The following is a 23,945-nucleotide window of genomic DNA, read 5'->3' on the forward strand; positions in this document are numbered from 1 at the left end:
GTATTTGGCACATGCTATCTCACCTGTCCTTGAAGGTGCTCAGAGGAGCATACAGTCCTTCATACAAAATAAATATCCTCACAGCAATCTTGTCAGGTAAATTAGGTGGCAGAGGGTCCCAGGTGAGCCTGCAAGTTTCATGGCTGAGTGGAGATCTGAATCCAAATCTCCTGTATCCTAGCCAAAAATCTATCCTTCACACCAAAATGTACCTAATAAAACCCATCTAGTTTGTCCCTGACTTAAAGGTGATTCTGAACTCTCTTTTTCTGCATTTCTCCTGACTTACACAGCTTTCCAGTTCATTCACAGGGCTATCGCTGAGACTACAGAATATTTCAATACACCAGAAGGCAAACTTAAGATGATTTGTGCAGGTCCAAAAGTAGAGAGATTTTTTTTAAAGTATATAATCTCATCTAACTACAGCTATGACTGTGTCATTTCCCATCCAGAAAGACTGGCGTCCAACAAATGAAATTTAACCAGCTACAATTTAATTTAAAACATATGGCAGGAAATGAATTTCTCCGTAAAAATATTTGAACATGTCTATTGTCCAGTAAAACAACAGGACACTTGCCAAATAAACGCTAGCATAGTTTCTAAAGTTGTAACTTTAAAATACAGTCTTGAGATAGACTGTTTTACACCAGTTAAATAGTCTACTGACTTCGGGTTACTTGTTAAATGTTATTGCTAGTGCAGAGGCCCTAAAGTAGGAAGCATATACACAAATTAGCCTTACCCTGTCCACATTAACCTATGACCTAATCTGAAGATAAAAACTGTTTAAAACTTTTACTAGATCCTGCATAGAAAGTGATGATAGGAAAGGGATTTAATTTATGAAATCTAAATAAAAATAGTGGCATCTGATTTCTCTGCATACTCTAGGTTAACCTTTTCCTCTTATTTTTCCGACTTCAAATAAAGCTGATTACTAAGCTAATGTCACTATAATTTCTATCTTAATATACATTTGGTGACTACATTGCCAAACGTCACAAAAGCAGCAGTAAAAACTGTCTACCTCCTTCTGCACTCCCCCCGAAACAATTACAAATTGTATAGTTCAGGACAACTTTATCACGTCCAGCTTTTCTCTCTGCCTTTTGTTGTGTTCAACATCAAGCCACATATTTCTGGAGAACATGAAAGCTTGTTTCTTACTTTGTAACATTAGGACTGGGTCCTAATAAAGTTATTACCACACTGTGGTTTGGGAATTTTTCCCCTAAAGGAAAAATTATCAAATTTATAAGAGACTGCTCTTGTTTCAAGGTAGGTTTCCAGAAGGTTTCAATTACAAGTTGTCACATTTAATTAAGACGATACGTCATTATTATAGAACTAAAGAAGTTCTGATACCACAAGCATTCTGAGGACAGAAGAAGTCAATTTACAGTTTGATGGTTGTATTTTGGAGCCTAGTTAGGAATTAATAATTGTAGTGTTTTATAAACATAGCTACTGGTCACTGCTCGCCTGTAGTAAGGAAGAAATAAAGGTTATAACACACAGTCATCCTCTGCATGTATCTTATTTCAGCTGTAACTATTACTTTAATACCATCCTGCTATTCATATAAAGGCATCCCAGTTTGGAACAAACTACAGTCTTCCTTCTGGATTAATGGGATTTAGGAGTGGAGGACCCTTGCGAATCTGAAAAATTTGCTAATAATGGGGGAATAGTGCGTGCGTGCGTTTTCTTTCCGAAGCCTCAAATAGCTCTAGCAAGGAAGGGCTAGGGGAGTGGGTGCTGGCCACTTCCTTCTTCTCTCCCAAGGTTTGAGAGGATCTCTCTCAAACCTTGGGAGTGAAGGAAGGAGGATGTGCTGGTCGCTTCCTCCTTCGGTCCCAAGATCTGAGAAAGGTCCGGGGACCTCTCTCAAACCTTGGGAACAAAGGAAGGGGCATGCACTGGCCACTTCCTCCTTTAGTCTCAAGGATTCAGGGGGCACAATTATTCCTGAGTCCCTAGTTGTGTGTGCACACCCTCACGGCTGTTCTCTCCATCCTCAGCTTTTCCCTCACTCACATGGGAAAAGCCTGGGAGAGACAGAGAGGGAAGACTGCATACATAAACAGCTAAGGACTCGTGAATAATCGACTATGTGAATCTCAAAGTTGTGAATCTGGAGGGACGATTATAGTGTGCAATCTGTAGTCACAAAAGGCTAGGAAGAAGAGCAAAGTCACCATAAAACTTATCTCATCTCTTAAGCACACACACTACATGGCAGGTCTAGACTGCACAATACCAACCTCCTGTCGAAAATCGTTTGCTGTTCTCTCCAGATGATCTGACTTTCTTCTGGATTTCATTTTGCTTTAAAAGAAACACAAAGTAAGATCTGTGGTTACCGAATTGCACTCTTAATAGGAAATCATTAAAGACCCATTTTAAACAACAACTTCACTAAACTGTGTGTGTGTGTGTGTGTGTGTGTGTGTGTGTGTGTAATAATCCTAAATCCAAAAGTAGAACTATACTCCTGTAACATACTAACATCCACCTCATCCATCATTGCTTACCTCAATAAGCAAGCAAAGAGGGAGCATAGGCAATGAACACTCTTGTTCCACACATGTATTTAGTATTCATAAATATGCCGTCTGCCCTTCCTTTACGCGGGGGATCCATTCCGGACTCCCTCGCATAAAGGGAATTCTGCCTATGCTCGAGCCCCATTTAAATGAATGGGGCTTGTGCATGCGGCAGTGCAGTGGCACAGCGGTGCACGCACACCACAGGCACACACCCCATTATTCCTTATGGGACGCACCACCCCTTCTCCCAGTGTGGTTTTCAGCATATGCTGAAAGCTGCATATGGCGCCCCCGCATATGACACAGGCACACTGTACTACAGTGGACCCTTGTTATACGCTGGGGTTTGATTCCAAGATCCCCCGTGGATAACAAAATCCGTGGATGCTCAAGTCTCATTAAATATAATGTCATAGCAAAATGGTGTCCCTTATAAAAAATGGAAAATAAAGGTTTGATATTTGAAACATACAGTATACTCTTATGGAACATTTTCAAACCGTGAATGCTTGAATCCGTGTATAAAAAATCAGTGTATAAGAAGGGCTGATTGTACATGTAAAAGGAACATTGACCTTACCTGTGAGATATTGTCCAGTGATGCAGATGGAGACATCATCATGTGGGTTGGTCTTTCCTCATCGCTCCAGTAGGCAAGAAGTAGACTTCGAGCAAATTACCAGCATGGATAGCCTATGCCCAGTGCTGAAAGCTAACCTGTAATCCATGAAAGTACCACCTCCTCTATGAGAGAGTCTTTCTTCCTCAGTTCAGGGTGGGAGCAGATGTCTCTGCCTGCACCACTGAAAAGCAATATCTCACAGGTAAAGCCAATGTTCCTTTTTTCAGCGACAGAGGTGGAGATATCCTCATGCAGAATACACCACAGCCACTTCCCTGCGGGTGGGTAAACCGAGACAGACTGATTATTTTGGGACTACAGCCTGCAGTACCAGCCTACCAAAGGAGGCCTCCATCGATTCAAAGGCCTCCAAATGGCAGTGATGTACAAATGATAGGTGTGTTTGTGGACAGGGTGACTGAACTGGCAGCACTACATGTAGAATGGTTGACAACCATCCCTGTCAGTGGGGATCCTCACAATAAGTGGCATATAGTGATACAGGCCCTTATCCACCTTGACAAAGTTGACATGGCAACCTTCTTCCCCATCAATGACAGTTGGAATGAGACAAACATGAGATCCAATGCTCTGGTCCACTTTGTACAACTAATATACAAGTACCCTGGGCACGTCGAGGATATGCTACAACTTTTCCAGTTCCGTAGCGGGCTGAACAATGGTAGTGCAATCTCTTGTGCTCTGTAGAAGGTTGAATGGACCTTAGGAAAGAGGGTAGGATCCAGCCTCCATACCATCAGGTCCTGATGGAATATGCAGAGCTCTTCCTGCACTAACAAGGTGCCCAGCTCTGATACTCTTCTAGCTAAAGTTACTGCCACTAAAAACAGCACCTTCCACATCAGGAATTTCAATGATGTCTTTCTCAGGGGCTCAAATGGGGCTCTAGTCAAAGTTGACACCATCAGGTATTGGGCTCCTGTGTATTATATGAGGTTTTATCAGTGTTGTTGCTCTTAGGAAACTCTTGATGTATGAGTGTGCTGATGTTATCGCTGACACTCACCTCCTAAGCCTGTTCAGCTGGAGGCCTTTATCCAACCTTTCTTGTAAAAACAATAGCAGAGTATTGACTGTAACTGATTCGAAGTTCAGGCTCTTTCTTCTATGCCATCGTACCAATGCTCTAAACATGTATTCGCAAATTCTTCTTGTTAACTGATGACTAGAGCATATGATGGTATCCACCACCTTTGGGTTAATGCCCTCCTTCAGGAGTATCTTCCGCTGAACCTCCACATGTATGAGTTGAGCCATGCTGCATCCTGGTGATACACCTTCCTTTGTGTGAGCAGATCTTCCCTTATTAGTAGCTGAAACTTTTCCTGTTCATGATTTTTGAGAATCATACCCTTCTTGCCCAGTGTGATGCTATTGGGATTATTTCCATTGTGCTCAGCCTTACTTTTCTGATGCACTTGAGTATCACAGCTGTTCGAGGGAATGCATACAAGAATCTTCCAACCACTTTGTGTTGAGTGCATCTATTCTTTCTGCTCTCTGTGACTGGAATCTTGAAGAGAACCTGGGTGTCTGTGCATTGATTGGTGAGACAAACAATTCTACTGAAGATAGCCAAACTTCACCATGATCAGCTGAACATCTCTGGATGTAGTTGCTACTCTGCCTGGTCTACATCTATCCTGTTGAGCCTATCTGCTTCTGTGTTTAGCTCTCCCTTTATGTGGCCTGCCTTTAGGGTCATCACGTTGGTCTCTGTTCAGGACAGTAGCCTCCTTGCCTCTGTCATCAGTGCATGTGAGCACATGCCTCCCTCTCTGTTTACATAGGCCTTTGCTGTCATGCTGTCCATCCGGATCAGAACTGCCTTGTTCTTCACTCACAAGTGGAATGACTCAAGGGCCAGCAGTATCACATTCAGATCCAGCCAGTTTATGCTGTGTGACAGGTCCTGCTGGTTCCACTTTCCCTGGGTGAAGTGGGACTTGAAACAGACCATACTGGGCGTCCCTTAAATATTGCCAGTGATTGCCACCATCTGAATGATGTCATTACCCATAGAGCATTTGTGGCATGACTGTGTAATCTGCTTCTGGTACAGGAGGAAATACCACTGTAGCTTGTGTGTGTGGAAGTACACCCATGGGAAACAGTCTATTGTCATGATCATACCCTGCAGTAAAGCCAGCAGGAGGAGGTATGTTGTGGGTCCCCAACTAAGCTGTTTCTCCTGGATTGCTCTCACCTCCATGAGAAACACCCTCCAAGATGTATAGGATGTCTAGGAGGTACTGCAATGGGGCAAGGTAGCTGTTCCCATGATTAACCAGTAGACCATGTCTGGATAGGGATGAGAGAACAAAGTTAACATCCTTCTGACTTTATGACAAAAAGTGAGATCTGATGAAGACATTGTCTAAACAGGGAGAGATGTGTAGACCCTGCTGCCTCCAGCTGGCCACTAGACATATCATTGTCTTGGTAAACACCCATGAGGTGGATGAGAGGCTGAATGGCAGTGCGTGTATAGGAAATTCAGCAATTGGTAGGCAAAGTGTAGGTATTTGCAGTGAAGTGGGTGAACCAGAATGTGCAAGTAGGCTTTGGTCAAGTCCAGGGATGCACTTGACATTGTAGGGCTTCCAGGATCATCTTGAGAATCTCCATTCTGAACCTGCATTTCCCCACAAATGCAGGTCCAGGATTGCCATTCCAATTCCCGTTCTTTTTTGGAACAATAAAAAAGATGGAATATAAGTTGTTCAATTTTTCTGAAGATGGCACTGTTTTTCTGCCTCTTTTCACACTGGGGCCGCTTGGTGACATTTTGCTTCTTGCATACGCTTCTTGCATATCTGCCCATGTGGCAATCTCTATGGAAGCAGCGTAGGTGAAAAATCCCCTTCTTGGAAGGTGTAATTGCTGCTTCTGTCCTATCTGGGGAAGAGGGAGGTGAAAAGGAAGACTTTCCAAGCTGGCCAGACCCTGGCCGCCTTCCATTTGTGGCAAAGAGCCACATGGGACTCAATATCCCCAATCCCAGAAGTGGACGTAAGGGTATCTTCTTCCCCCGACACACCAGGATTGTCCTCCATAGGGCTTCTTTTCGCTATACCTTGCTCTAGCCCATCAAAGTAGAAAAAGAGAAAGTAAAATTAAAATACAGTGTGCCCTTTTTATCCGTTGGAGTTTGGTTCCAGGACGCACACACTCTGATAACAAAATCTGTGGATGCTCAAGTCCCATTAAATACATTTGCATAGCAAAATGGCAAGATCCAAGGTTTACTATTTGAAATTTATATATTTTTGAATATTTGTAAGATGTGGATGCTTGAATCCGTGGATAAGGGGGGCCAACTCTACAAAAACTGGGTTGATCCAAGAAGTATGGCTGAGAATTGGCTATTTGGAGCAGAGGCAGGAACTAGACTGGAGCATATGGGGTTGCTCCCCATGCTGGTAACTCATTTGAAGTCTTCTTCCTGCCTACTGAAGTGATTAAAAAGGAACAACCCATGGGGAGTCCTCTGCCTCCACTGCTGGAAAACATGGAGACTCCCTTTAGATGTCATGACCAACAGACATTTACCGATGAAACTGTTTAACCCTTAAAAGTCATCCTAGCCCTGTTCTATACAAAAAATAGTTTGAGGTGTGGGATAAGCAATATTACATTGGACTGTCAGCAAAACTATGTATATTCTGAGTGCAGTGTGCCTACGTCATACACGGGCACGATACACACAGCTTTGAGCACACACTGAAAGCCGCGCCATAAGAAGTGGTGCTGTGCACTGGAAAGAGTAATGACATGTGCGCCACCGCGGCCACAAGCCCCATTGTTTTTAATGGGGCTCGAACACACGCGGAATTTCCCTTACACAGGGGAGGGTCCGGAATGGATCCCCACATAAAATCTTCTCCCTTATGTACTAATTTTCTGTTTGCAAAGTACTCAGACTTTTGTTCTTACTGTTTTTAACAATTATTATTATTATTATTATTATTATTAGAAATGCAAATGTAACAACTCTGATTCCATTGTTTACAGGGGGTGGTTGTGCTTGTAAATTAGAAAACCAGACACTAAATTAAAGCAATCTCATTACATGATTAACAGTTTAAAATTTTAATTCATCAATGAAATCTGAATATAGTGGGCCCTTGGTATCCGCTATGTTTTGGTTCTGGGCCCCATGTGGATATCAAAGTCTGTGGATGCTCAAGTCCATTATATACAGTGGCATTGTAAAATGGTGTCCCGTATATAAAAGAGCAAAATCAAGGTTTGCTTTCTGGAATTTTAGCTTTTTAAAAATATTTTCAAGCCATGGATGATTGAATCCTTGAATGTAGAATCCTTGGATGTACAATCTATGGATACAGAGGACTGACTGCATTTTCCTACAATCAGTTCTAAAGATAAACAGCACATTTATTTTTAAATGACACATGTATATCTTAGCAGGCACCATCTCTCCTCCTGTAAGAAAGGAATGCTTCTTCTAAGACAATAGCTGAGAGTCTTAGAGATGTCTCATCCAAAAGGTCAGCATGAGTTGGGATCAACTCAAAAGCAGTTAACAATAACAAATTATGCAAACAGAGGCAGCATGGTATAGTGGTTTGAGCACTAGACTATGACTCTGGAGACCAGGCTCTGAATCCCTGCTCACCCATGAAAACTCAGTGGGTGACCTCAAGGACATCGTTCTTTCTCAGCCTCAGAGGAAGGCAAAGGCAAAGGCAAACCCTCTCTGAAAAATCTTGCCAATAAAACCTTATGATAGAGTTGCCATAAGTCAGAAATGACTTGAAGGTATACAATAATAACAATTAAATGAACATTTCTATATCTCCCAACATTAGCAGCTAAAGTTAAAAATACCTTACCCATTTATTGTGCAATAACACGAAGCAGCATATCTTAGGTGCAAGAATGAAGAACAACTGGGAAGAACTCTACAGGTACCCCTTAGTAATGGAGAAAGAGCAAAGGTAGCAGCACAGATCATAGCTTTCGTCAGTGTAAAAAGGACCTGTAATGACAAATAAAATACTTTTAAAATTATTTTTTACTGGCAATTGTCTCAACAGCCAGATATATACAACTCTGAAGCAGACAAATAATCTCTTTTGCTATATTTATATTATTTACCAGTGCTGTCATAAAATGTATGTTGCTTGCTGATTCAAATGAGATCAACCCCATCTTCTAGGAAACAGGTGCTCACATCACAAACACATTTCCTTCTGAATCTAAGGTTGCTTGAGCAAAAGAAACCTAGCCCAAGTCATAACAATATTCTAATCACTACACATGATTCTGCCAGGTAGTCAAATACTGGATTGCCCACAAGGGACCAACTGCTGATAGACTGGGTGCAATGGAACCCCAGAAAAGGAGGGATATGGGCCAGGGACCTATACTATTCCTTAGTTGCTGAGCCTCTAGCCAACCACAACGACATACTGGAAACCACTTGCTTCAAGTCACCTTGACTGAAACAGTGGATCCTTTACATTAACAGGTGCATTTGCTATACTTATCCTGTTCATCCAACTAACAATTTCCTTTTAAATTAAAAATTTGCCTATGGATCTTCCAGTGCAATTCTATTCACATTTATTCACTGTCTACACAATACAAAAAGTTAGGATTCCTGCAAAATCCTGGCTTATATGTATTGTGTCCAATAAAATTTTAATTTCACATAAGTGCACTTAGGACTGTAGTGTTAGCTTCTTAGGCTGTTAACATGACAATGAATTAAGTACAGATACACACACACACACACACGACTTTGTTTATCACTACATGGACTCAGCGGTACTTTGAATTCAAGGTGGTGTATGTGGCTCTCTTCCTCCACTGTTTATTTCCACAGCAACTCTATGAGACTAGCTCAAACTGAAACATAGGTTCAAAACAAATTGCGGAAATAATCCAGTCTGAGACCACTTTAACTGATTTTAATCTCCATTTTATAATTGTGTTTTTAGTTTTAAAATAGACAAATAAGGGGATTATGTAAATTTTAGTTACGTATGTATTTTGTATTTTATGGTGTATTTTTGTATTGTAACCTGCCTTGATCCTTTTGGGAGAGGTGGGATATAAAGAAGAAGAAGAAGAAGAAGAAGAAGAAGAAGAAGAAGAAGAAGAAGAAGAAGAAGAAGATGATGATGATGATGATGATTTAACTGCCTTGGCTCAATGCTAGGAAATTCTGGGAACTGTAGTTTTGTGAGACATTTAGCCTTCTCTATCAGAGAGCTCTGGCGTACAATAAACTACAGTTCTCAGGATTCCCTAGCAGTCAGTCAGGGCAGTTAAATCTCAAACTGGATTATTTCTGCAGTGTGTTTTGGACCAGTCTTCTTTACAGGATTTTTCAAATGTCAGAAGAGTGCTCCAAGAACCCAATCCTATGCACTTTTACATGAAAAAAAGTGCTGCTGAATTCAACAGCATTTAGTAACAAGAAAGTGCGTTTAGGACTACAGCATCTGCGTGGCATTTCAGCTGACAATTTTATGACACTGACAGAACTATTAATATTCCATTGTTTTTGTTTCCTAAGTTCACATGCAAAGTAATTATCTGTATAGTTCTTTCAAGCTGCAGCTTATAACATTTTTGAATCAATTACAACAATAGTGACATCTGCTGGTACTAAAGCACCCTTCAGTGCTTTTATTTCAATGATTCTCTTTAGCAAGCAATTCCAAAATGTTTCTACCCATATTATTTCAGAACAACCAGCCAGTTCAAAAAACGTTGCTAGGTTTCTCTTTTGTGCAACGTCTTAAATATATACATTATCCAGAGCATTTTTATAATATAAATACATTTGGCCAGTAAAATGAGCTGACACTTTTCTTCTGAATATACTTAAAATTCTCTCCCTTTATGTATGTTGGAAACATTCATAGCCTTTTGTTTTAAATTTGGAGGAGTTAAGATTTAGGACTCCAGATCTTCTGGACTACAAGTCTCATAATTCCCTACCATTTGCCATACTGATTGGGACTTCTGGAAGCTATGGTCCAAAAGAGAAATGTTTTGAAGCTCTGACATTTACCACCATTCCTGAACATGGGTAAAGAATGTCCAAAGCTTAAACAACAAGCAGGGACAAAACGTACCGTACTTGCTGCATAAGTTAGTTGATGTCATTACATTCCTTCAAACATTTACTAGGTGATCCTTGTTATGCATTCTTTCATGTTTGATTATCTCTTTAAAACAAAGAAAATGCTATCATACAACAGTAATGGTTATCTTGTAGGTCAAGCCCTGGACAAAAATTTGTTTGACAGCCTTCTCAGTCAGAGAGCTCTGGTGCCACAATAAACTACAGGTCCCCAAATTCCCTACCACTGAGCCAGGGCAGTTAAAGCGGTCTCGAACTGGATTATTTCTGCAGTGCATTTTGGACTTAAGATGAAGAAAACTAGTTTCCACAAAGAGATAACTCAGAAAAAACACAAAACCAACATTTGTGTTTGGGCCCAATGCAGATGCAAGGGTGCTGTTCTCATAATTCTACTTTAAAAATCCATACACTGCAACCATCCCATGGACTTGTGTGTTTTTTGTCTCTCCATTTTCTTTTCACGCAAGAGTCCCTTTTCCTGGTAGATGATCTATACTGGGAGTTGGTTGGGGAAAATTCATCCCTGTTGATCCTACTGGATTGTTCAGTTGCATTTGATACTATTAATCACGGTATCCATCTAGGTTGTTTGACTGATATGGGACTTGGGGGCATTCCTTTGCAATGGTTCCAGCATTCTGTAACTGGGTGACTGGTGTTCAGACTTTAGGGCTAGGCTATAAGGGTTAATACTGTATTCTCTGCTGATGACATCCAACTCTGTCACTTTACTATGATGCTAAGGAAACTGTTGAAGTCCTGAATCATTGTTTGGATACACTGAAGGACTGGGTGGGTGCTAGAGAATAAACTGAGGCTCAATCCAGACAAGATGGAAGTGCTGTTAGTCAGTAGGAAAACCAACGTGGGACCAAGATCACAGTCTGTTCTGGATAGGGTTGTATTGCCTTGGAAGGATCAAATTCATAACTTGGTGGGTATTCTCAGACCCAGGACTGCTCCTGGAAGGCCAGGTAGTTACAGTGGCCAGGAGTATCTTTACCCAGCTTTGGTTGGTGCACCAACTGCACCTTTTCCTGAGGAAGGCATGTCTGGCTATAGTGGTTCATGCCTTAGTCACCTCTCAGACCTGTTGGGTGTTCCAACACCTCATTAAGTTAGATGAATATGTACATGTAAAAAGGCTTTTTCTGTGGCGGCACCCTTACTGTGGAACTCACTACTAGGAGCTGGAAGGCATTATAGAATGATCTTAAATAAACAAATAAACATTACATCTATAGAAATAATGGTGCTAATCATAGTTAATTCTGAACTAGAATCATCTGGAACATATTTGTAAACTTGTGCTAATTATAATATTGCATCATGAACATAAAGGGAAGGAAGGGATTGTTTATGCATGGAATCCCAATACACACATTAAATCTCTTTACATACTTAGGAAACTGTTTCTTTCTTTCCTGGAAGCTCTATACTAGGGACCAGCAGCAGGTTACTCAGGCTCTAGCACGGGTCAATGGACTATCACTTTGATTAACACTGGTATAAAGCATGCTTGTAAGATATTCAAATAAGATGGGACCAGACCTTCAGTATTAACAGTAGTCAAGTCATATTTGTAACCAATTAACGAGAGTTATTCACTGTGTTTGTCCTTCATCTGTGATTATTGTGTTCTAGAGTTCAGTTTTCAGGATAAAATCTGCACAAAAGCAGTTTTAAAAACCCCTCCCAATATTCCAGTGTCATTGAGCCTGGCATATTTTTCTTCATTCTAGGCAAGTGAAGCCTGCAAGTATCTCATGTGTTTCAGCTTATCTGATGATCTAATTAGTAGCTAAATCTGAGAAGGCACAGAAAGTGATCTGTAATTAGGGATGCCATATCCTGCCGGTAGGCGGGATAAACCCGCTTTTGGCATTCCGGTCCCGGTCCGGTTTTGCGCCAAAGGCGGGACTGCCCTGCCCACGGCCACCCACCTCCTCCTCCTCCGCCTCCTCCTCTTCTTCTGGCTGTGCGCGGCTGCTCATGCAGCCAGCGGGCCCTCAGCCACCGCCTCCTCCGGCTCCGGCTCCGCCTCCCGGGCCCAAGGCAAGTGCCTAGCGCAGTCGCGCAGAGGAGGCGGTGGGTGGCTGCCTGCTTGCTGCCTTGGCGTGCGGGCGGGCGGGGAGTGCGCCAAGCCAGGCAGGGACCTCTGCCGCCTCCTCTGCCTCCGCCTGCTGGGGCCAAGCCAAGCGCCCAGCGCAGTCACGCAAAATCGCGCGAGGCGGAGGCAGAGGAGGCGGCGGAAGTACCTGCCTGGCTTGGCGCGCTCCCCCTCCGCCTGCGCACCAAGGCAGCAGGCAGGCAGGCAGCCACCCACCGCCTCCTCCGTCTCGCGCGCCTCTGCACGACCGCGCTGGGCACTTGCCTTGGGCCCGGGAGGCGGAGGCAGAGGAGGAGGCTGAGGCGGAGGTGGGTGGCAGCCTGCCTGCTGCCTTGGCGCACGGGCGGGCAGGGAGCGCGCCAAGCCAGGCAGGGACCTCTGCCTCCTCCTCTGGCTCCGCCTCTGCCTGCCGGGGCCAAGCCAAGCGCCTAGCGCGGTCAAGCGAAGGTGCGCGAGGTGGAGGAGATGGTGGGTGGCTGCCTGCCTGCTGCCTTGGCGTGCAGGCGGGGGGGAGCGTGCCAAGGCAGCCACCCACCTCATCTTCCGCTTGGGCCCAGGAGGCAGAGGAGGAGGAGGGAGGAAGGAGGGAGGGAGAGAGGAAGGAAGGAGGAAGGAGGGAGGGAGGGAGGGAGGGAAGAAGGAAGGAGGGAGGAAGGACGAGGAGGAAGAAGAGGAGGAGGAGGAAGAGGATAGCGATGATGATGATGATGATGATGATGATGAAATGAGCCAGCTTCTGAGGCACGACCAATGTAAGTTGCTCTGATTTTTACAAACTCAAGCGCAGTGGATAAAAACCAAAATCCCTTGACCAAGTACACGCTTCTGAGAAGTACAGTTGAATCCGAGGGCAACCCCACTTCTTGTTAAACCACCTTGACATATTCAGTATGCATAGTATGTTCAGTGTGAAACCCAAAGAGTTTGGTTATCGAATAAGCCTCTGAAATATGCAAGGGGCCATGTTAAGTAAAGCCATGTTCAATGCCCAAATGTGCTGTTTGGAATGGGGGGGGTGGGGTGGCCAGAAAGGGAAAGTACATTTCTGCCATCCGTCTAGGAATAATGCCCAAATCCCCTCCATTTTGATCATGCCTAAGAAACATGCATTTATAGTAACATTTTTTAAAAAACACCATTTTTTCGCATGTCCTCCATTTTTATAAAACGTGCCCTACATTTGAAAATTTTGTCCTACATGTGTCCTACATTTGTCCCGGTTTGGAGGTCCAGACTTATGGCAACCCTATCTGTAATGAGACTGAAGATTAGCATAAATTACCTAGAGCTTCTCTAACCAAAATGGAAGCATTTTTAGAAAGCCTAAATGTCACATGAGGATGCTTTTAAAGGGAGCTGCAACCTGGGGTGCAAAGAGTTACCCTTCCAAGCTGTGACCCAGTTTTGCCTATTACATAGGGTTTTTAACAAGTCTCCACTTGCATCAATGGGAGCTTTTTCAAACCCATTTTTCACCCAAAGGGTCTGGAAATCTGAGGAGGTAAGAGGAGAAAGAGAGCAAGTGAACATGTCGTGTTAAAAAAAATGTATGGGTTAGTTCTGATTTCCACGAAGGCAGTGTGGTCCTTGCAAAAAACGAGATTTCTTACGCATGACCAAGAAACCGAGGAACTGTGTTCAGCTCTTAACTCTGCCAAGCAGTAAGGCTGAAGGAATAATTGTCATTCCTTCAGCCCCAGTTTGCTACCTGTGAAGTGGAATTACTCTAAAGGTCCAGAAACCATTTTTACAGAAATTACTGTACTTCATCACCAGAGGAACATGACATTCTGGTAGGTATGAATATAGTACGAACGCTGTTAGATCATAACAAAGGCCTAAAGAAGGACAGCACTCTGCTTAGACAGTGACCAACCTGTGGAAAGTAGGCTGTAAGTGCAATTGTACCCCCCAAATCATGTCTCCCAACAAATGACATAGAGCCATACTGCTTCTGAGGTTGGAGGGAAATGTATACATCCAAAATGATCAATAGCCTATGATAGACGCTTCCGGCATTAATTTATCCCATTTTATAGTTTCCCAAGATGGCAGAGAGAAATACGTTTGCAGTAGTAAAGGCAAAAATATATATATATATATAAATGTTGGAACGGGGAACACGTCGTGACGCTGGATACCGGCTTGGGAACAGACACAACTGTATAAAACAGCTATTAACTTTATGTTTTGGTCAGCTAATATGGAAAGCAGAATATAAAGACCAGAGTCAGTACGGTGCAGTGGTTAAAGTGTCAGATTAGGATCTCTTTCACACAGTTACAGTGGGCTCTCCACATTTGCGGCTTTGAGCTTTGTGGATTTGATTACCCACGGATTTGTTTACCATATGTACCAAACTATAAGTCGACCTCATAATTGTTTGTGCTCACGCTAAAGGCTGGATGGATGAGAAAGCAAAGGGGTCGGTGCTTCTTTTGGGTGCTCCGAGGAGAGATAAGCTCTCGCCTTTCGTCAGGGGATGGTTCCTTTTTTGATATGAATTAAAATACAATACTTACATCGATAAGTTGACCCAGATTTTCTGGGTCAATTTTCTGACTTACATTTCTAGATTTATACATGAGTATATGCAGTCATATGTTCTCTCTAGAAATCCTTTGGTCCTCCAGCATGACTCTATGGCCAACGTCCACCAAGGATCTACAGATTCCTAGAGAGAACACTTCTCTAGGCATTTGTAGGTTCTCCAACACAATTCTGTGGTCAATTTCCAGTGGATGTTGACCATAGAGTTGCTCTGGAGGACCGAGAGATTCCTAGAGAGGTGTTTTCTTCTTTGTGGTTTTCCCACTTTCACGTGAGTCCTGCGCCCCTAAAGCCAGCAAGTGTGAAGGCCCCACTGTATATTAGCACTTTGATCCCACTTTAACTGTCAGGGAAGCATCTTACAGGACCCTGGGGTTTGATGTTTATTCTGGGGACAGTTGTTTTGTGAGACACTCAGCCTTCTCTGTCAGAGAGCTCTATGGTAAGCCTGAGGGCAGGGAACCATCCAATTAAAAAGGCTGTATGTACAGCGCTGTGTAAATTTACAGCGCTTTATAAATAAAGGTTAATAATAATAATAATGATAAACTACAATTCCCAGAATTCCCTGGCACTGATCCAGGGCAGTTAAAGCGGTCTCAAACTGGATTATTTCTGCAGTATGTTTTGGATCTTAGAGTGAGTTAAAGCCAGTGAGTGAGGTCCAAAACAGACTGCAGAAATAATCCAGTGTGAGATCGCTTTAACTCCCTGGATCAGAGCTAGGGAATTCTGGGAACTGTAGTTTGTTGTGGCACCAGAGCTTTCTTCCAGAGAAGGGTGAATGTCCCACAGAACTACAGTTCCCAAGGTCGCCAAGCATCAGAAAAGGCTTGAAGGCGCCCAGCAACAACTCTCTGGGCTTCAACAGCCCCTGCCAGCCTCTGGAGCGAAGGAAGGCACTTACTTCCACTCTTTCCAGCCCTTTGACAGGGGCCTAACAAGGGAAGGAGTCCCTGGAGCTCAGCCACAAACAGCCTGGATCCCGACGCTGTTACATCTCTCTCCTGGCACTAAGAGCAAAAAGCCGGCATTGAGGAGGAGAAGGGTCAAGGGGACTACAACAGCTGATGCACACTTCCGGTCTGGAACAGGAAGCTGCTCTTCCACACTCTATGGTTTACCATAGAGTGGAGAAGTGCTAGAGCGCCTCCACAAGGGAGGATTGTGGGGAAAATGTGTATCTCTATTGTGTGTCTCTCAAATCTATTCTAATTCTTCAGAGGAGCTTTGCCACTGAGGAGGCTGAAAGACTGTGACTTGCCCCCCAGTGCAGTGGTCCCCAAACTAGGCCCTTTAAGGGGATTTTGGACTACAGCTCCCAGAATCCCAGGCTATTGGCCAAACATGGCTGAGGCTTCTGGGAGTTGAAGTCCAAAAATCTCTTAAAGGGCACAGTTTGGAACCTTCAGAGCCACAGTCCAACGCTCAAACCACTAGTCGAGGGAATATCCGACGTATGGTTTAAAAACAACCACAACATGGCAGGCTTTTTAAACCGGGAGTTCAAGTTATGTGTCTTTCTATACTTTTTCTGTGATCTAGGAAAAGGTTCACGTGATGGAACGCCTCATCCCTGGGTTTTCATTGGTTGTTTCCTTCGCGCATGATAGTGACGTAACAAGAGGGAGCAGAGCTTTCGTAAATTCCACAGAGATACGAAAATTGTAAATGGCAACACGGCTCTGAAGAAGTATTAGTATTAGTCTATGGCAGTGATTCCCAAACATCAGGTGTTTTTTTGGACTTCAATTCCCAGAGGCCCTAGCTGACTCGGCCCAACAAGAAGGAATTCTGGGAGATGTAGTCTAAAACCAAAGCTTGGGCATCACTGTAGTTACTTACCTCAGTGGTTTCCCAAACGTCGGTCCTCCAAGTGATTTGGACTCCAGTTCCCAGAAGCCTCACTCAGCTTGGCCAATGGGAAGGAACTCTGGGAGCTGAAGTCCAAAACGTGTGGAGGAACAAAGCTTAGGAAACCCGGCTTGCTCTTCCTCTTCCTGATTGGTTGCCGTATGTCACGAGGACGGGGGGGGGCAACGGTTTATCTGAAACGCGATTGGATTAGAGGTTGCCGTGGCGTCTGCCCATAACAAAGATGGCTGGGTTACCTCTTCTTCTTCGTGATTGGTTGCTGCGCGTCAAGAAGACGAGGTCAACGCCGGGTCTACGGCTTCTCTGAAAGATGATTGGCTTAGAGGACGCCGTGGCGTCAGCCCATAACAAAGATGGCGGTTCGCCTGAAAAGAAGATGCAGTCGGGCGGCGTAGCGGCGAGTGACACACAAGGAAAGGCTCCATATTAGTCGGGAGGAGGAGGAGGTGACCGAGGGATGTCCGTCTTCCACGACGAAGTGGAGATCGAGGACTTCGAGTACGATGAGGAGACGGAGACCTACAGCTACCCCTGCCCCTGCGGGGACCGCTTCCTCATTGCCAGGGTGAGCATAGAAGAACCGCGCATCACAAAAAACACCTCTCTAGGAATCTCTAGGTCCTCCAGGGCAACTCTATCGTCAACATCTGACCATAGAGTGACGCTGGAGCAGCTACAAAGGCCTAGTAGAGTGTCCTCTCTAGGAATCTCTTGGTCCTCCAGGGCAACGTTTGGTTAAAGTGGACCATAGAGTTGGCGCTGGAGGACCTAGATATTCCTAGAGAGAACATATTTATCAAAACTGCAGATATGGAGTGACGAGTGTGCTTCAAATTAATAAATAAGATGGACAAGGCGCCACCCCCCAATGGAGGGCCTTTTGAGGAAAAATGGAGGACAAATAAAAGCTGAAAAAATACTCATAGGAATATAAATTAATGCTTGATAGGTCTGGTCAAAATGGAGGACCTTCAAGAAAAATGGAGGACGTGACCTGATAAAAGCTAAAAACACTCATAGAATTATAAATTCATGCTCCAAATGGAGATGTTTTGTAATTCCTCCTGGACAGAAGGTTGAAATGTAGGGCATGTCCTGGAAAAGGAGGACGATGACGTCTGTTCATCCTGGCCGAGGCTGGCTCCAGCTATGTGCCATTGCATTCCCTTTCAAATATGTTGTTTTTGTGTGCCTCCCAGTCGTTTCTGGCTTATGGCGACCCTCAGGCAAACCTGTCATAGAGTTTTCTTGGCAGGTTTCTTCAGAGGGGGTTTGCCATTGCCATCCTCTGAGGCTGAGAGAGTGTGACTTACCCATAGTCACCCAAAGGGCTTTATGGCAGAGATGGGAATCAACCCCTGGTCTCCAGGGTTGTAGTTCAACACTCAAGCCACTATTATTATTATTAAGCTTTGTTTATATAGCACTGTAAATTTACACAGCACTGTACATACAATCTTTTAATTAGACGGTTCCCTGCCCTCAGGTCTAAAAAGACATGACACAGAAGGAGAAGGGAATGGCGGTGGCGAAGGGGATCAGGTCCAGGAGTTCATCTTTCCCTCTGAGGCCTGGACCAAGGCAGATGGACTGGAGGGAGGGCTCTGTTTCTTAAAGGTAGGCCTGATGGGATTGGCCTACCTTCTCTTCCCCTCAGAGGCCAGGATGGAGCCAGATGCCTTCTGGGAAGGGCTTAGTTCCTTGTGGCTTCACAGCGGCGCTGCAAGAAGAACCGACTTACTGCCTGGGGGAACTGTGCGGTTTGTCCGGTGTGGTTCCCTCGCGCAGCAAACACAGGCGCCAGCAGACCACCCTTTTGGGCGGTCTGTAAAGCGCCTTAGTTACCTTGAGCAAGTCAACCCTCTCCCAGCCTTAGAGGAAGGCATCAAAGCTCTTGTGAATAAAACTTGCCAAGAAAACCCTATCATAGAGTTGCTCGAAGTAAGAATTGATTTGAAGGTGCACAGCAACAAACCTGTTCAAAGCCCATGTGGTGGAGTAGAATATAAATCAAATAAACAATATGTACGTGGCCAGCAACAAATAATAAACATGAAGTTGCAGTTGGGATGAATGGTTCATTGAGGTCCAAAACACACTGCAGAAATAATCCAGTTTGAGGCTGCTTTAACTGCCCTGGCTCAGGGCTAGGGAATGCTGGGAATTGTAGTTTATTGTGGCACCAGATTTCTCTCTCTGACAGAGAAGGCTCAATGCCTCACGAAACTACAGTTCCTCAAATTCCCTAGCATTGAGCCAGGGCAGTTAAGGTGGTCTCAAACTGGATTATCTCTGCAGTGTGTTTTGGACCGAAGTTTCTGAACTGTGTCTGATGGTAACTTCAAGGAAGTTTTTGCAGTGTGAGTCTGGAAATTGCTAAGTCCTTCCTCCCTCCCCCCCTCAAACAAGGACACACCCAATAAATTGTGATTTATTTATTTATTTAAAAATCTGGTTGTGATCTGAAGTGAGTCAATGCTAGATGCTGGAGTATCCTCAACATGCAAACATGGTCCTTAGGGATAACTTTTTGTTTGGGTGGTTCCCTTACTTGTGAGCTCTTTTTTTGGTTTTGTTTTATTTATTTAAACCATTTATATACTACCTTTCACCCTATTTAGAATTCCAGGGCTGTGTTCAGCCAATTGTACCATTTTTAAAGTACAATAACAAAGTAAATTTTGAAATTTTTAAAACCACTAAAAAGACAACAAATTAAAATAGCTGTATAAATTAAAATATGTTTGGCTTGCATTTGCAAGACTTCAGTTGAAACTCTTGCACTCCGTACTGTTCTGCGCTTTGGGTCCAACTTTTGATAATACACCAGAACAGTGCTGAAAGATATTGATACACCAAAACAACCCAGGACATGATTAGCTGCTTAAGGCACATTTGGTAAAAGGGTTTGGGACCACAGTGGCTGGCTGTGGCTTTGCCTTGTCCAGAGAATGATTGTATCTTGTGTTTCATTGCAGGAGGATCTTGAAAATGGTGAAGATGTTGCCACATGTCCAAGTTGTTCGCTTATAGTAAAAGTAATCTATGACAAGGTGAGAAAAAGGCAGGTTGTATGGGAGGCTTGGCTTGGGCTGTGTTCACATAAAAGAAAACGCTTCTGCAAGTAGCGGTTTTTTTTCCTAGGAAAAGTGTTCTACTTCCCCCTTTTTGCACAATTGTGAACTTTACCAGAATTAAGTTAATAATCTTTGATGTTTGTAGTGCAAACATGTAATTATGTATTTATTTATTTAATTAAATTATTCATATCCTGTTCTCTCTCTAAAGTTTGTTATGCAGTGTATAATATGTATACATCTATTCATGTTTCATGATCATGTCCTTCAGTTTCCATTCAGTTAGTCATATGTAGTTCCATTGAAAATAATACTCATGACTAGCTTTTCACATTGATTTAACTGGCACCAAAGTATGACTAATTCTCTGAATCTAAACCTCTGACTTTAGTTTTCACTCTCTTTGTTTTATTTTCCACTATATCTTCTCACTGCCCATGAGTTTTGATGAAATGGTTACTTGTAAAAACATGACATGAAATAGTCCCAAAAATTCCATAGCACTCCTCTTGCTGTTTTAGACTAACTCAGTTTCGCTTTCATATTTGATATTTATATACAAGTACACACAGTTAATGGGAGCCAATGTGGTATAGTGGTTTGAGTGTTGGTCTAGAACTCTAGGAGATCGGTGTTCAAATCCCTGCTCAGGCATGGAAACCAACTGGGTGGCCTTGGACAAGTCATGCTCTCCCAGCTTCAAAGGAAGGCCCACTGAACAAATTTGCCATGAAAACCCTGTGATAGAGTTGTCTTAGAGTCGCCATAAGTCAGAAATGACTTGAAGGCATACTACAAGAACAGCAGCAAACACATAGTTAATAACAAAGTTCTTAAATTTTGTTGATCCTGATGTTTTGGACTTCTCTTCTGAGAATCTCTGACCATTGGCCAAGCTGGCCGGGGCTTCTGAGAGCTGAAGTCCAAAACAATATTTAAACCAAGTATGGGAGACATTTAGTTCTCCACATGTTTTGGATTACAACTCCTGTAGTACTTTCAAATTGACCATGCTTCTGAGAGTTGATATCAGAAAGTATCTGGAAAGCACAAATTTCCTTACATGGATGAAAAGCTTAATACTCTAGGATGCAAACCTAAACAACTTACCAGGAACTAAGTTCCATTGATCTTGGTGGACCTTCATTTTAACTATTGATATGCATTGTACAATGTCTCTTAAAGGGCATTTTTGAGTTCATTGCCTGAACAGTTTTCATACAACCAAATCTTGTTTGAAGTTCATATCTCTCATTACACTAGAATTTATATTCTACATAAATTAATGACATCTTAGCAGTATTTAATCATTTTGAAAGAGCAGGGTTTTCTCATAAAGTTCATTTTGTGGTTGATAGGTGTCACTGGAAAAAGTGTATGAATACTATTTTCTTGTTTTAGGAACAATTTATGCGTGGTGAAGAAGTCTCAGCACCCACAACGAACAAGGAGCTGGTTAAATGCTGATGGCTGTTAATAAACTTTGCTGTTCTTGGAAAGTGTGGCGAGATTTAGATGGAAGACCTAAGGACACCTGTTTTGAAAACTCTGCACTGATAGTAGCTGACTGCTTTGCAATAACTGCCTCTCCTCACATCAGAGAACTGTTGTGTCAAGATCCTGGATGTTCCTGTGTGCCTAAGAATCTCATAATATTAAAGTTACATAGTAGTTTTTCAAGCGTCCGATTGAAAGTAGAAACAAAAGTGCCATGTTTTTTTCCTCCAAATTTATCAATTCTTTCAAATAATCATTGGTTCAAAGGCTCTTGAATTCAACCTGCTAATGTGCAGAGTATGAACTATGGGATCTTGTAATAAGAACAAGATTATATTGTATACTGATGTGCTGGATTTAAGGTGTCTGTGGCATATACCATATTTATTGAAATCACGTTTAAACTGATTCCCTTATTGGCTTTTTTGGCACCATGCCAACCTGTGTTATCTAGGCAAATCCAGTAGCTTATTTTGACATTACCATTTGCCCTGGTGGACTGCGGTGAGCAAAGGAGAGATGATCTGATATTTTCAATATGCCAGATCTGTATACACTCTGATCTGCAAAGAATTGGAGGTTTAAGTGGGCTTAACTGTATACATTTGAGTTTTTAGGTCTTTCATACCTAAGTGTTTGTAGCAATCTATTTTGTAGCTCAAGAGCTTGTTACTTGTCTTGCTCACTCAGTTTGCAGTGGCTTTCCAATTTGAGGATGTGATTTCAGGAATACTTCACAAGGTGGATATTCATAGTGTCTCTTCCGCATTAATACTTGCCTTAGAAATTGCACAAAACTCACTCCTGTCTTTTCCCCTCAAGGTGTCCTTATAAATTCAGCCAGACATCATTTCTCAGATGATTTTATTGTCCATTCAGGTTGCAGTACTTGACTTTCGATTTAGTTGCTAGCTCAGCTAAATAATTGTTTATCCAACTAAAAGCATTCAAGCTTACAATCTGATATTTAATTTTCTAATCTTGTATTTTGTAAAGAAGCCTATTTTGTTTTCAGTGGTCTCCCCTCTTAGCTAGTATCTAAAACCAAGGAGCCTGTTTATCTTGTTGAACAGAATGACAGCATGTGTTTGTAAAACTTTCAAAATCTACAACCAACAATTTATTATCAATGAAATGATTTTCTTGTTTAAATCCATGTGTAAAACGTGTAAGCAGCTGGTGGCCAACAGGTGGCACTTTAATATTGGGTTCACGAATGTTGCACACTTGAGATTACAAATATTTATTTTGCCATTTAAATTAAAATATGAGTTTTTAAATCTTATAGTAGGTTGTATGCTATTTTAACTGGGATGACTGAGTTCAAACGATGTTTTATGAAATCTTGTGCAATACCTTTCTCCAGTCACAAAATTCAGAATCTGTTCTGTGTTGATTGCCATAGTAGCTATTGCATCAGGCCCATAGTGGACATTTCCCTAAAATGTCATGGTGACACACTGACCTGTAGAAGCAGGTCATGTAGAACTATTGAGTAATTTAATTGATTAGCTGCTGTGTTGGCAGTAAAACAGATGACTTTAGGGGTGTTCTGTGCTCTGTTCCATCTTGTAATGTAATTTTTAAAAATCTATTTTGATACCCAAATAATGTGATAGACATCTAATATAAAGTTCATAAATATCAGATATATGCTTTCATGCTGGAACAATTTGACCTAACTCTGGATTTTATTTTATTTTAATTTTTTGGCAGACATGACAATCCTGTAATAATGTAGTTATTATGGAGTGACTAAAGAGGCTAATGAACTAGTCATACTTATTTATAAGGCACCTAAAATTAAGTGGGACTGTATAATCTTTTTGAAATACACAGTTTGAAAGAAATGCGAATTTTGTGCGTGTTGGTCGAAGATTGGCTTGGAATGGACTCCAAACCACCTGGCCTTTTGACATGATCCATAATAGAACTATAGGCTTGTATTCTGGAAAAAAAATGATACATCAGGATTTACAAAAGTTCAAGAAAACTAGAGGGGGGGGAAAGAACCTAGGCATGGGATACCTATTCCAAACAGAGCCATGATGGTTGAGCATCCACAATGGCTAAGGAGCACTGCAGCAGTTTTCAAGGAGATAGCTGGCTTAGCTTGTTTGAGCCAAAGGAGATTTTGATCTTAAGTGTTTGTGAACTCCAGTTCCCTTCATCAGATTGCATTTGATGGAGTCCCCAAACACTTACGCTGAATTACATCAATCTCAAAGGTGTTTCTCCCACCCCTTTCTTTTTACAAGGAATACTACTACTAACAGTGTGACTCACTATTGCAGTGTAGAAAAAAATGGAATAACAGAAAAAGAACATATTGGAATATAGAAATGCTAGCTAGAGTTTGAGGCTGGACTGCTTTCATGTGTATAAGCATTATGAGCATTATGTGGTGGGAAGGTGGGTTACTGTGTTTCACAGTATATACAAAGCTACCTCATGATGATATGTACAAAATAACTTGCCTTTGGAAAACTAGGATGTTTCAATCTGTCCAACAGAC

General features: G+C 42.5%; 2 protein-coding genes across 5 annotated transcripts in view; one reads left to right on the forward strand and one right to left on the reverse strand.

Moving 5' to 3' along the window:
• Positions 1-17,331, reverse strand: part of LOC149309752 (oxidoreductase NAD-binding domain-containing protein 1-like) — a 33,745-nt gene extending 16,414 nt beyond the window's left edge. The window contains exons 1-3 of one of the 4 annotated variants that reach the window (XM_089532992.1): positions 17,093-17,331; positions 8,055-8,200; positions 2,271-2,334 (exon numbers count right to left, since the gene is read on the reverse strand). In XM_089532992.1, coding sequence (XP_089389118.1) covers positions 2,271-2,334; positions 8,055-8,176 — 186 coding nt within the window. In that variant the 5' untranslated portion in view covers positions 8,177-8,200; positions 17,093-17,331. Of the gene's footprint in view, positions 1-2,270; positions 2,335-3,135; positions 3,223-8,054; positions 8,201-15,888; positions 16,057-16,826; positions 16,978-17,092 lie in introns of those variants that run through there. The other 3 variants (XM_089532991.1, XM_089532990.1, XM_089532993.1) reach the window with 3 other exon arrangements.
• On the forward strand, positions 17,169-22,715 carry DPH3 (diphthamide biosynthesis 3). The gene is made up of 3 exons (XM_089532997.1): positions 17,169-17,421; positions 19,835-19,909; positions 21,335-22,715. The coding sequence occupies exons 1-3, from the start codon at positions 17,314-17,316 to the stop codon at positions 21,398-21,400; spliced, it is 249 nt and encodes an 82-aa protein (XP_089389123.1). The 5' UTR covers positions 17,169-17,313; the 3' UTR covers positions 21,401-22,715.
• The last annotated feature ends 1,230 nt before the right edge of the window (positions 22,716-23,945 follow it).

Source organism: Sceloporus occidentalis, unplaced genomic scaffold (assembly GCF_023333645.1).
Source record: "Sceloporus occidentalis isolate IW3139 unplaced genomic scaffold, rSceOcc1.0.p SCAF_7, whole genome shotgun sequence".
Lineage (NCBI taxonomy): Eukaryota > Metazoa > Chordata > Lepidosauria > Squamata > Phrynosomatidae > Sceloporus > Sceloporus occidentalis.